At 39.2% G+C, this 13,011-nt stretch overlaps 2 protein-coding genes across 4 annotated transcripts in view; one reads left to right on the top strand and one right to left on the bottom strand.

Annotated features, from left to right (window-relative positions):
• hs6st3b (heparan sulfate 6-O-sulfotransferase 3b) overlaps nt 1-4,128 on the bottom strand; it is a 53,638-nt gene extending 49,510 nt beyond the window's left edge. Inside the window, exon 1 of the mRNA XM_027152393.2 lies at nt 3,173-4,128. Coding sequence (XP_027008194.1) covers nt 3,173-3,693 — 521 coding nt within the window. The 5' untranslated portion in view covers nt 3,694-4,128. The remainder of the gene's footprint in view (nt 1-3,172) is intronic.
• A 7,095-nt stretch (nt 4,129-11,223) lies between these two features.
• The window catches only part of uggt2 (UDP-glucose glycoprotein glucosyltransferase 2), a 31,736-nt gene continuing 29,948 nt past the window's right edge, over nt 11,224-13,011 (top strand). For 2 of the 3 annotated variants that reach the window (XM_047814643.1, XM_047814642.1), the window contains exons 1-4: nt 11,224-11,238; nt 11,344-11,404; nt 12,683-12,813; nt 12,956-13,011. The exon at nt 12,956-13,011 is cut by the window's right edge and continues 27 nt beyond it. In XM_047814643.1, the coding sequence (XP_047670599.1) occupies nt 11,381-11,404; nt 12,683-12,813; nt 12,956-13,011 (211 nt within the window). In that variant the 5' untranslated portion in view covers nt 11,224-11,238; nt 11,344-11,380. Of the gene's footprint in view, nt 11,239-11,329; nt 11,405-12,682; nt 12,814-12,955 lie in introns of those variants that run through there. The other variant, XM_027152491.2, reaches the window with a different exon arrangement.

The following is a 13,011-nucleotide window of genomic DNA, read 5'->3' as shown; positions in this document are numbered from 1 at the left end:
TCTGTATTTATAAAAATTATAACATAAATGCTGGACATAATACACACAATACTTTAGTTATCTAATCGTTTATTTAGCACCAGCTCTGTTTTCTGCTTTCAGTCATTTCTACATGCACTTAAAGGTGCGGTCTCCGTTGTTTGCGAAACGCTTCAGAAAACCGTGTCGGGCCGCCAAACAAAATAAAAACAAAACTAAAGTGTAGCCGACGAGCAGAAAGGGGCGGGGCTTGTCGATATGGGCGGAGAGAGTGTTCGGTGCGCGTGTGTGATGTTAGCAGAAAGCGGTTTTAACATCGACATATAAAAACTAAAATAATAAACGACAGGATAAAAACAAAGAAAGAAAGAGAAGAAAGACTTACGATAAGGCAAGAAGTAGGACGTGTTAATATAGGATCAGCTTTCCAGCGCTGGAGAGAACTGAAGAAGCAGGAAGTTGGCCACATATTCACAGGTTGGAGTTTCCCGAGTCAATAACTCCTGAGCTAAACGCTGTTACTACACAAATAACACCTCTTTTCTATCGTAGTAATGTAGAGAGGCAGCTACAACCGCGTTTTGTGTAGTAACAGCGTTTAGCTCAGGAGTTATCGACTCGGGAAACTCCGACCTGTGAATATGTGGCCGACTTTACTTAAGACGCCGAGGCGCTTTTTTCCTTCTCGATAGATGAGTAACGTTGGTTTTGCTTTGTTACACAGAACTAATATATGCCTTTGTCCTTTACATCATTATGCTTGTGTGGCATTTTTGCTTGTTTGTTTATCTACAATCGTATTGTTCTTCCCTTCAGCTATGATAAAGACACGTTTCTTTCTGTTAGTCACCTGGGTTACGTATGTACGTGTGGGCGGAGCTATCGATACAGGGGTGGGACCCGTTTGGGTTAGGGGCGTGTTTGTTTTGGTGCTTTCAAATGTCGACATTGGCTTTCAAACAACGGAGACCTCACCTATCCTGTGGTTCTATACGACCGGTGAACGTTCTATGGGTCCATTTCCACTTCTTTTGACTAGTTTATTTATGTGTAGTACGAATCCGGACCAAAAAAGTAATTCTCTTCTGATTAGCACTTAGTAAACAGTTGTAAAAGTGCCATAAGAGTGCATTTTTTTCTCACTGCTTTTGTGTCACACAATGTTTATTTTTTTTTCTTCTTTCAGATTTGTCCTCAATGACTCATCCTCAATCAGGACTCGGCACTTAGGAGAAATAATTACGCCGGTACTCCTCGCATAGACACAAGGAAATATTAATATTTTAAACTTCGAAGTTCAAAGTTCTTGTCCTCTGACCTTATTATGTTCACAACGATGCTTTTACTGCGTCGACCGGTAACTAGATCCTCGGTTTAAAACCTAATTACATGATTTTAAATGAAAAAAAGACCCATCTGGAAACACACTTCTTAGTAGTTACGAACAATTTTTATGTCCGTATAGTTAGCTTGATGGATCCTCTTCAAATCTGTCAGCAGCAAATTATGTGCACTTGAGTTGTTGAAGTACGGATAATTATTACCATGAATTTGCCTGTCAAACTGATGAATTGTGCAATCACTAATGGATTACCTGATGATTTAAGTGTTAGTTTTAGTCCAGTGCTCCCCTTAAGGTGGTGGGCGATACATTTATGAACCACAATACGACTTTGAAAAGCTGAAAACCAACAGAAAGCATATTCATAGCGAAACTGACACGGATAACCAAATGTCATGAGCGAAACGTACATGAAAAGATCTCGCTACAAGAAGGGTTCTGGACTGGAACAGAACAGATGGTTTTCCTTCACACACTCATAAATGTGAAAATCTGCACATTCCATACACATTAAACCCTCATTATACACAGTAAACAACTAAAACTTCCTTTTAATAGCTCGTGTATGCAGACTGGCACTAAATTATAGATGGGAATACTCGAGTGTGCTTCACAGCTCAGCTTGGCTTTATGATGCCTCATTTAAAGTTCATTACCGCACGTTCTCTCCATCATCTACACAGGGAAAGGTACTGTAGCTTACTGGTGTGGGAAATTTACCAGGGAGTGAAGTGTATATAAAAATGAAAATATGCATTAAATATTCAGGGAGTAACAGTCGCTGACACGATTAAAGGAAATACTGTATGTGCAGTCTATAAAAATCACAGTTGTTGACTTGATATCATAAACATGATATGAAACAATAGTGAATAAATGTCACTTTACGGAAATGTCTGTATCGTCTGTCCATCAAAAGAGAAAGATATCTAGAGCTGATCAGTGGCAGTGAGGCAGGGACACACCCTTCATGGGAGTGTGTCCCATAAACACACATACACACACACACACACACTCACCAAGGGGCAATTTAACATAGCCAAACCACTTACTGACATGTTTTGGGGGTGTGGGAGAAAACCAGAGAACCCAGAAGAAACCTGCATGGACATGGACAGGTGATTGAGATGCACAGAACATCCACACACAGTAAGATGAGCTCTGGCCCTGTGAGGGATCAAAGCTACCTGCTGAGAAATAATTTACTGAAATTAACAAAGATGCATCAATCAGTATTTATCTTCATCAATCAGTACTAACCTGCGGTTAGTATCTGAAGAAAAAGGGGGAAAATGTTTTTTTTTTAAATGGTTTAGTGCCTTGGAGAGCTTTAACTCCACATTACCTTCCCGGGTATACTGTAATTTTTAGGGAAAAAAATGATAGCATTGAAATTACACATCCATCACTTTTATATGCAGACAGAATAGGGAACAGACCAAATAGCTGTAGTCCAATTGTACATTTTTGGCCTGAGAAGAGGGGAAAAAAAATCACCCTGTCTATTTATATCTTCTACTGTCAACCCGACCCGCTTTGGCTATGACTCATCTCCTGAGTTTCTGAACTTTTCTTGGCATAACTGCTTCCTTCTCAGACCTGCTTTGGACCAGATATATCGATGCCTGAGGAGTTCGCATTCACACCAATTGTATTTAACAAAGCAAGGAATTCTGTGCAAAATGTAGTTCCAATGTGTATAGGCTGAATCTGCGAGCTGATTTCGACTTGACATCATTCTCTCCCGCACACACACACACACACACACACACACACACACACACATACACTGACCGACAGACGCACGCACGCACGCGCGCTTACACACACACCCGTGTCCGCAAGGCTTACTTTTTCCGCTTCGGAGCGCGCTTCTTGTCCATAACGGCTGGCACGCAGTTAGTGAGCTCGGTCCAGTCGGCGTGCAGGCCGCAGCTCCAGCCCGTGGAGAAACGTGAAAAGAGCCACGACTCGTCACGTCCCGGACGCCGGCACGCGCACTTCTTCTGGCCCGTCTGGCAGTCGCACGGACGTTCCAGGCGCATGTTGCGCACTAAGTGCCGCCCGAATGTGGTGCCGCCGGTCTTCTGGATGTGCAGGAACACAAGCACGTCGTCACCCTTTATGTCGAAGTCGACGCGGCGCGCCAGCTCGCGCTCGCTGAAGTTGCACTTGGACGCTGCGTCTTGCGCCAGTTCGCGCTCCACGTGCGGCGCCTCGTCCGTCACAGCCGCGTGTCGCGCTCTCGGATCGCCGCCGTTCCGCAAATGGCACGACTGGCTGCCTGCTGGACAGATGTACTGATAGCCAATCATCACGAAAAGCACAGCCAAGACTGGGATGAACAACAGTTTATTGGGTTTATCGTTCATGATAACGACAGGGCACTGTTCTCACGACGAGTATGAATCATTATCTGTCTCACCAGATCTTCCCTGAAGACATCATGCCTTTATAGGGAGGGTAAAAAAAAGACCCATGCTACATGTTGATGCAGTCAGGTGAAGTGTCCGTCTTCTGTATCCATCTCAACCTCAACGATAAAGTTTGAACACGAGCACGTGAAGCCAGGCGTGAAAAATCCGTCTCTGTAACGCGTAAATCCTCTGAGCGGATTACATTCACGTCTGTGCGCTCAACAAAGTGTGAGAGGATCGATCAGATTGCTCCCTGTGGTGAAAACACTGCAACGTGTCTCAGCTCACCTCCATTCATCCGGAGAGCATCACGCGTGTCCTGAGCGCAGCGTCTCCTCCAGCCGAGGAACCAAACACTGCCTCAGCCAAGGATCCCGGGTTGCCAGATTGGGCTGGATAAATCATATGCAGAAAAGCATATATATATATATATATATATCGAGGGATGTCATATTACAAACAACTTCATGTATGGATCATTTGTACATTATTTCCACATGATTATATCATCTTATTATGGCGTGAAATAGACTTTGTCATGGATTTAAAAATAAAGGCATTTTATCTAATGAAATAGCAAGTCGACTATGGGTTGATATGGCACTCTCCCAATGTTGGGTTATTTTTAACTCATTGCATGGGGTATGTTTTTCTGTCTAACGTATTGGATTTAAAATGGCCCAACTGTTGAGTTACATCTTTTTGTATTATTATTATTATTATTATTATTATTATTATTATTATTATTATTATTATTGTTGTTGTTGTTGTTGTTGTTGTTGTTGTTGTTCATTTATTTCCTTCTTACTTCCCCTATCTCCCCAATTCATTAATCTGCTCTTCCTTCTTTGTAGCTCGAACATCATCCTATTCTGTCTATCGATTGATTAGACTAGAGTTTGATTAGACTAGGGCATGATAAGTTTGATTAGACTAGTGTATGATTAGACTAAAGTATGATTAGACTAACGTATGATTAGACTAGAGTTTGATTAGACTAGAGTATGATAAGATTAGAGTATGATTAGACTAGAGTATGATTAGACTAGAGTTTGATTAGACGAGAGTTTGATTAGACTAGAGTTTGATTAGACTAGAGTATGACAAGACTAGAGTATGATAAGTTTGATTAGACTAGGATATGATTAGACTAGAGTTTGATTAGACTAGAGTTTGATTAGACTAGAGTTTGATTAGACTAGAGTATGATAAGTTTGATAAGACTAGTGTTTGATTAGACTAGGGTATGATTAGACTAGAGTTTGATTAGACTAGAGATTGATTAGACTAGAGTTTGATTAGACTAGAGTTTGATTAGACTAGAGTATGATAAGTTTGATTAGACTATAGTATAATAAGTTTGATTAGACTAGAGTTTGATTAGACTAGAGATTGATTAGACTAGTGTTTGATTAGACTAGAGTATGATTAGACTAGAGTATGATAAGTTTGATTAGACTAGAGTATAATAAGTTTGATTAGACTAGAGTTTGATTAGACTAGAGATTGATTAGACTAGAGTATGATTAGACTAGAGTATGATTAGACTAGAGTATGATTAGACTAGAGTATGATAAGTTTGATTAGACTAGAGTATAATAAGTTTGATTAGACTAGAGTTTGATTAGACTAGAGATTGATTAGACTAGAGTATGATTAGACTAGAGTATGATTAGACTAGAGTATGATAAGTTTGATTAGACTAGAGTATAATAAGTTTGATTAGACTAGAGTTTGATTAGACTAGAGATTGATTAGACTAGTGTTTGATTAGACTAGAGTATGATAAGTTTGATTAAACTAGGGTTTGATTAGACTAGAGTTTGATTAGACTAGGGTATGATTAGACTAGAGTTTGATTAGACTAGAGTATGATAAGTTTGATTAGACTAGAGTTTGATTAGACTAGAGTTTGATTAGACTAGGGTATGATTAGACTAGATCCCCAGGTTCTGCATGAGACCGGATCATTCTGCTTGATTATATAAGCAGAGAAATGAAGGCCATATTATTGTAAAGTAGAATTCACTCAGGGAAACATTTCTTAGGGGCTAATATTTATTTTCTTTCCCTGCCTATAAGAAAAACCTAATGATGTACAGTAATTAGATCATATGTCTAATTCCTGTGACTTCTTTTAGCCAAAATGAAATTACTAAGAATAAACTGGAATAATTAAAAATAATAATAATAATCATAATAATAATTAAAATAGCCAAAGTATTAATTGGCTAATGTAATGATCAGGCTAGGATATCAATTTGCATGTTTTTTTAAATTTGTGAAGTCTGTATTAAAATAAAGATTACTAACTTTTATCATTATTTTTTAATAAATTGGTTTTGGTGGTTCGTGGTAGAGCGAGCGGTTCTGTCACCTGACAGATTCAGGATCCCAGTTCCTGTCTGTGTAAAATTTTCTATGGTCTCCTGTGGCTTTCCTTAAGGTTCTCTGGTTTCCTGCCACCTCCAGAAACATGGAGTAGCTATTCTAAATTGCCCTTGGGTTTGAATGAATACGTCAGTGTGTGTGTCCGTTAACGTGGCCCTGCAATGGACTTAAAACCTGTTGTTCCAGACCCAGAACCATCGTGAGCAGTGCTGACTGAGGATGAGTCAAATTCAAGGCATCTCTTTTTTTTTTTTTTTTTTTTTTTTGGATCAGTGATCAGTCCATTTCATGAGTTTCCATTTCACTTGAATGCAAGACAAAGTCGAGCTAAATATCCTATCTGGCGTGTGGTTGCATGGGGGAACTGTAAAACATCTGCCAGCTGCTGTCCAATTTGTGTTCAATGGTGAGCTTCAGTATAATCTGGTTGGTGTGCCAAGTAGATATCATTGCCATATAAATTTGGCAATAACTTCACACAAAAATCTGCTAACATGTTGAGCCACCGAGATAATAGAGCACATTTGATGAGTAAAGTGAACGGTGTCGGCAAGTTTAATTACCGAGACTAAAGGCCACGACTCCATCCTGAAGTGACGTCTAATCACAGTTCAGACACAGAAGGTTCAGTATGCAGGGAAATCACCAAACAATTGTCAACTCTAATCATTCACAAGGTTATGCTTCAGCTTCCAAATGTCCCATTGTGTTGGAATTTCTGAGCTGCTGTGATTGCTGAAGGTTTCAGACGGGATATTAGACATTTCCAAGGACATTTTCCTGATATTGAGTTGCCTGAACTTGCCTGTATTCTTGCAGCATTTGCCAGAAATAAACAGGAGAGTGAAATTATTTTTGCAAATCAATACTGAAGAAAAAAAAAAAAGAAAACAAACAGCTCCAGTGTTTGCCAAGGCTCACAAGAGTATAAAGATTGAGTCTAGACTTTCACAAAATACACCTTCACCACATCATATATGTGCTCATTCTTTACTCCATCAAGTCTACCTGACGGTGTTGCTTCCTGACAGAACGAAAAATAACTCAGCAGATCGATTTGTTTCTGAATTATCTTGTAAATAACGCATTATGATCGTAACCATGATTTATTTATCTTTATGTAAATAAGAAGGAAGCAGAAAGCAGGTAGACTTTTACACCCCACGACTGTGAGAAATCTTACACTGAGGTCTAAGGGATTGTAATACGGTATGTGGTTTGGGACGTAGCCTAGATTTTTGAGATTTTAAAATAGCTTTAACAAGAACAGCCTTTGTGTCATTTTGGCATCACTAAGTGAACTAGTTACTAAACGTGTTATGTAACCGTTAAGTAACATGACGTAACAATGACATTGCAAATTATATATATAAGAAAATAATTAGACCACAAAATGATTGATTCTGGTTAGTTAAATGGTTTATTTATTAATTGTAGATGAATAATTATTAATTATTTTAACGATTATATTAACGCACTTTTTCTAATTGGTTATTGTTTCCATAGTAACAACTCATTTACACAGACCTACAGTACCTATATGAGATGATCTACAAAATCCAAAACTATCAGTAAACATCAAATTTTTTTCATTGTTATTAATAATGGTTTAAAATCACAACATGACCTTTATTTTAAAAATATATATAATTTTAATTAAAATTTGGTTGGCTGTGGCTCTTTCTAGATTTTCACATCATTTTAGGAGAAAAAAAAATATTCGACAAATTAATCGTCGTGTTGAAACGTAAATGTGTGTGTCCTTGACAACAAAAAATTTTATCGTTAATATAAGTCATGCATCCGTTCTGTTAAAGGTGCGGTCTCCGATGTTTGAAAGCCAATGTTGACATATAAAATCACCAAAACAGACACGCCCCTAACCCAAACGGGTCCCACCCCTGTATCGATAGCTCCGCCCACATATAAATACATACGTAACCCAGACGACTAATAGAAAGAAACGTGTGAACCTGTGAATATGTGGCCAACTTCCTGCTCCTTCAGTTCTCTCCAGCGCTGGAAAGCTGATCCTATATTAACACATCCTACTTCTTGTCCTTATCGTAAGTCTTTCTTCTCTTTCTTTCTTTGTTTTTATCCTCCATGTCGATGTTAAAACCGCTTTCTGCTAACGTCACACACGCGCACCGAACACTCTCTCCGCCCATATCGACAAGACACGCCCCTTTCTGCTCATCGGCTACACGATTGTTTTGTATTTGTTTTGTTTGTCGGCTCGACAGTTTTCTGAAGCGTTTCTCAAACAACGGGGACCGCACCTTTAATTACTGTTATCTGCATGTACTATTCTGCTTAAAGAATTATATTATTAAAAATGTATTAAAAATAATCATTACATGACAGTAGCCAATACACACTAGTTCAGTCTACAGTTTCCCTAAAGATATAAGAGCTACACTAAAATATGTATCTTTCAGGGCACCACCCCTGTGACATCCATTTAGTACCTTTTATTTCCTCAGCTGAGGATTTTTGTATTCTGTGTGTGATTCCAAGACTTTCAGCCAAGCTACATTTTGCCAAGCAGTAAGAAAAATAGTCCTGGCAGTATTCACTATTCATGCCTTCATTCTTAGATTTCCCTCTGGTCATGCATCAGTGAATGCCATTAAACAGGATTTCTATGAAATGTTTCGCTGTTCTTAGCAGAAACGATAGTAAAAAAAAAAAAAAAACTCCAGCATGTTCACTGCATTGCAAAGAACTGAAGTACAGAAATTCATTAAATTCATGAACCTTCAGTATCCGTGTAGAAACTTCATCTGCTACAGTATTGTGTAGATATAAACAAATACTGCAGCACCGTTTCACTGTAATGTCTCATATTAGAAATTTCCAATACTTTTGAGCGATGCTGTGACACTGCAGCAGGTTTTGGTCATTACTGGAAATTGGTTTTTACTCAATGAATTGTGTGATTGATTTTTCCCCATTTTCACCTTTTGTGTTGTGTTATAGTGAGATGTAATGTGACGTGACATACTCAGAATTCATTCATTCATCTTCTACCGCTTATTCGAACTATTCTCGGGTCACGGGGAGCCTGTGCCTATCTCAGGCGTCATCGGGCATCGAGGCAGGATACACCCTGGACGGAGTGCCAACCCATCACAGGGCACACACACACTCTCATTCACTCACACACACACACTCACACACTACGGACAATTTTCCAGAGATGCCAATCAACCTACCATGCATGTCTTTGGACCGGGGGAGGAAACCGGAGTACCCGGAGGAAACCCCCAGGCACGGGGAGAACATGCAAACTCCACACACACAAGGCGGAGGCGGGAATCGAACCCCCGACCCTGGAGGTGTGAGGCGAACGTGCTAACCACTAAGCCACCGTGCCCCCAGTTTTTGTTCATGAGACACGTTGTGTTGCACATTCAGATGCTCTTTGTTCAACTCACAAGCATTTACAAAGATCTTCATCTTGTTTGAATGTTGCAGGTCAGAGTTCTTGTAGGTGAAAAGTCTCATGGCTGCATGACCTTTTTGATTAGACCAGACCCTGACTGGAGTCCAGATTAGATTTCAGTAGAATCAGAGCACGCATTGGGTTGACATTTGGAATCCTAAAGTCCAGATTTCTTTCCCCTTTTGAGGGTATTTGGCTCAATGAGCATGCAAGATCACTGCCGTGTGTGCTGTACTGCATAATGTACTGAAGAAGGAGTAAATTTATCTCCTACATTGAGATTTTAACTCAGGATGACCATTTAATCTGAAGAGGTTAGACACTTCATAACTCATTTTTATTGAATTCCCGGTCAGGTATTTCGGATATTTTTAATCAGTCCGGGCTGAGATGCCTCCGTACTTCCTTACCATACATTTTTTTTTATAAGTTTTTGCCATTTACTGAAGGCAAAGAATCTTCTTTTTAATGAGAAAAACTTTCAGTGATTGTTTATTCGAGAACAATTCAAAAAGACAATATAATACGCAAATAAAACTTACATTAGATTTATATTAACAAACACACATAGGCCTTATTTAATAAATGCTCTACCTTGGCAACACGATGTGCTCTGAGATGAAGGCAAGTTTGATGCTCTGGGTGATGTTCTGCTAGGAAACCTTGGGTATACCAATACAAGTGGTCTAAAGGAGGTATAACCAGTGAACCCATGGCTCACTGATGGACGTAGGAACACATGCTAGAGCTTCTGGTCCAATGCAGTATGAATTTTTCAAATGTAGAGACCATGGTAAGAGATGGCACCACGATGAGGGCAAGTTTGATGCTCAGGGTGATGTTCTGATTGGAAACGTTAGGTCCAGTATCTCATGCAGATGTAACGTATGCATCTCTTCCATGAGGTGAGAATGAAAGACGTCTACGTTACATCTGCATGAGGTCCTGGACCCAAGGTTTCCAAGCAGAACATCACCCAGAGCATCAAACTTGCTTTCATCTCAGAGCACATCGTCGTGCCATGGAGCATTTGAAGGTGAACAAGGGCCAGCATGGGCACTCTGACCGGTCATACTGCATTGGACCAGAAGCTCTAGCATGTGTTCCCTACGTCCATCAGTGAGCCATGGGTTCACTGGTTATACCTCCTTTAGACCACTTTTATTAGGTACTAACCACTCGTAACACTACTAACTAACTACCGTCACTAACCTACTACTAACTAGTATCTGTTCACTTGCTGCTTGATCCATACATTCTACCCCTTACCCCTTACCATGTGCCACTGTAATGAGATCATCAGTGTTATTTAATTCATCTGTCAGTGCAATAATCTTATTACTGTAATGTATAACTGTTTATAACAATATCAGCAGGTAGCAAAATGTTTATAATACAGTTAGAAAAAAAAAAAAAATAAGACACAAAATTCAATAAATCCTGCTGTTAAATTCCAGACATCTAGACATATGCTTGGACCGTGTGGTTTAATTCCAAATGGCTGTACGTACACTTATAAATCTATCTAGTGCACTTCATGTTCCCTTGTCGAGTCATTTGGAACTCAGCCTGCAGCATCACGGATTAAACCGTTAGTCGCCCTTAAAGGTGCCTGAGCGTCGAGTCTTACCATAATCATTTTTTTACACGGAGATTATCAGGTAAAATATTTTCCAAATGACGACAGTTGAGTTAAAAAATAAGAAGCTCGAAAATTCCTCTATTTGTGTTTTTTTTTATCGCACAAATATCTTTTTTTTTATCAGGAGAGTTAAAACAGTACTAAAGTCTCAGGACCCCTGAATGGCGGCCTCCTGTGAAACCAGGGTAAGATTTATAATCATTATCTTTATCACACAAAGGAACAATAATCAGCACTGTTCCTCTTTCTGTTGCATGATATGAGGTTATAACTGAGACTGAAGCGTGACTCACGTGTAAATAACACGTCTGACATTTGCATCCTGCTTCATAAATCACAGCATCAATGAAATCAGCATTTATTTTTTCCCCACCCGTTTTCCTCTTTCATAAATAATGAATGCACAACCTTCATTTTCTTTCCCACCCCTTTTCCGCCTCTATAAGTAATGAAATCAGCATCTATTTTCTTTCCCACCTTTTTTCCTCCTCCATAAGTAATGAATACACACCTTCATTTTCTTTCCCACCCTTTTTCCGCCTCCATAAGTAATGAAATCAGCATCTATGTTTCCCCACCTGTTTTCCTCCTCCATAAGTAATGAATACACACCTTTATTTTCTTTCCCACCGTTTTTCCTCCCCCATAAGTAATGAAATCAGCATCTATTTTCTTTACCACCAGCTTTCGTCCTCCATAAGTAAATACACACCTTTATTTTCTTTACCACCCGTTTTCCTCCTCCATAAGGAATAGATACACCTTTATTTTCTTTCCCACCCGTTTACCTCCTCCATACCAGCATTTATTTTCTCACTAACCTTTTGTCTGTGAACTGAAAATAAAATCACAGCAGCTCAGTTAAATGCCCTGTGTTGTGTTTAAAGCTTTTATCACAAAAAGACACAAAGTAAAGTGTGAAATAAATACCAATAACCTCAGATACATTTGCACAATAATAATCACCAGACAACTAAACCGATGATAGCTATAAGATCTCAGTTGTTAATATAATCCTGACTTCTAGGACTGTAACAACAAATTTAATTAATTTGTATAAAATTTGTATAGTGTTACTGGAAATATACATGTTTATCCCTTCTATCAAGGTATATGTATGTGTGTGTGTGTGTGTGTGTGTGTGTGTGTGTGTGTGTGTGTGTGTGTGTGTGTGTGTTTTAAAGGTATCTTTAATGAATGAGACTCTAAAAGAGAACCCGTCCTCCTCCACATCATTTTCCTTCTATATCTGTAGGGTTAAAAAGTGCAATCAGGAAATTTGTTTTAGATTTGTCACGATATGACGTATTAGGTTGAGGTCATTAAACCAGCTTGGCGTTCCCACGACACGTTAGTCGACTTTAAAACATCGCAAAGTTTGTATAGCATGTATAGTTTAATATTCTCTAATACTTTAACGTTGCAAACGTCATGCATTCAAATTGTGTTTCTTTGAACTCTAGCATCAGATGATGAGGGTCTTCAGCTTGCTGTTTGTCCTGATGCATTTACAGCATGTTCGCTCGGCCTCGAAGGGAGTCACGGCCAGTCTGAAGGCCAAGTGGCCCATGACTCCACTTTTACTGGAGACCAGGTAAAGCTGCTAGTGATAGAAAGATAGCGTCCACGCTCATACATCACTGACTCGAGTTCATTCCCAGGTTTAAATGAAATCTCTGTACTTTATTGATCATGATTTTTATTTATTTATTATATCTATTTTCTCAAATCCTTAGTGAGTTTATCAGTGAAGGTGGAGATGACAAGTTTTGGCAGTTTGTTGATACTGTGA

The sequence above is a fragment of the Tachysurus fulvidraco genome, chromosome 6 (genome assembly GCF_022655615.1).
Source record: "Tachysurus fulvidraco isolate hzauxx_2018 chromosome 6, HZAU_PFXX_2.0, whole genome shotgun sequence".
Classification (NCBI taxonomy): Eukaryota; Metazoa; Chordata; class Actinopteri; order Siluriformes; family Bagridae; genus Tachysurus; species Tachysurus fulvidraco.
This window is presented reverse-complemented; position numbering and strand designations above follow the sequence as displayed.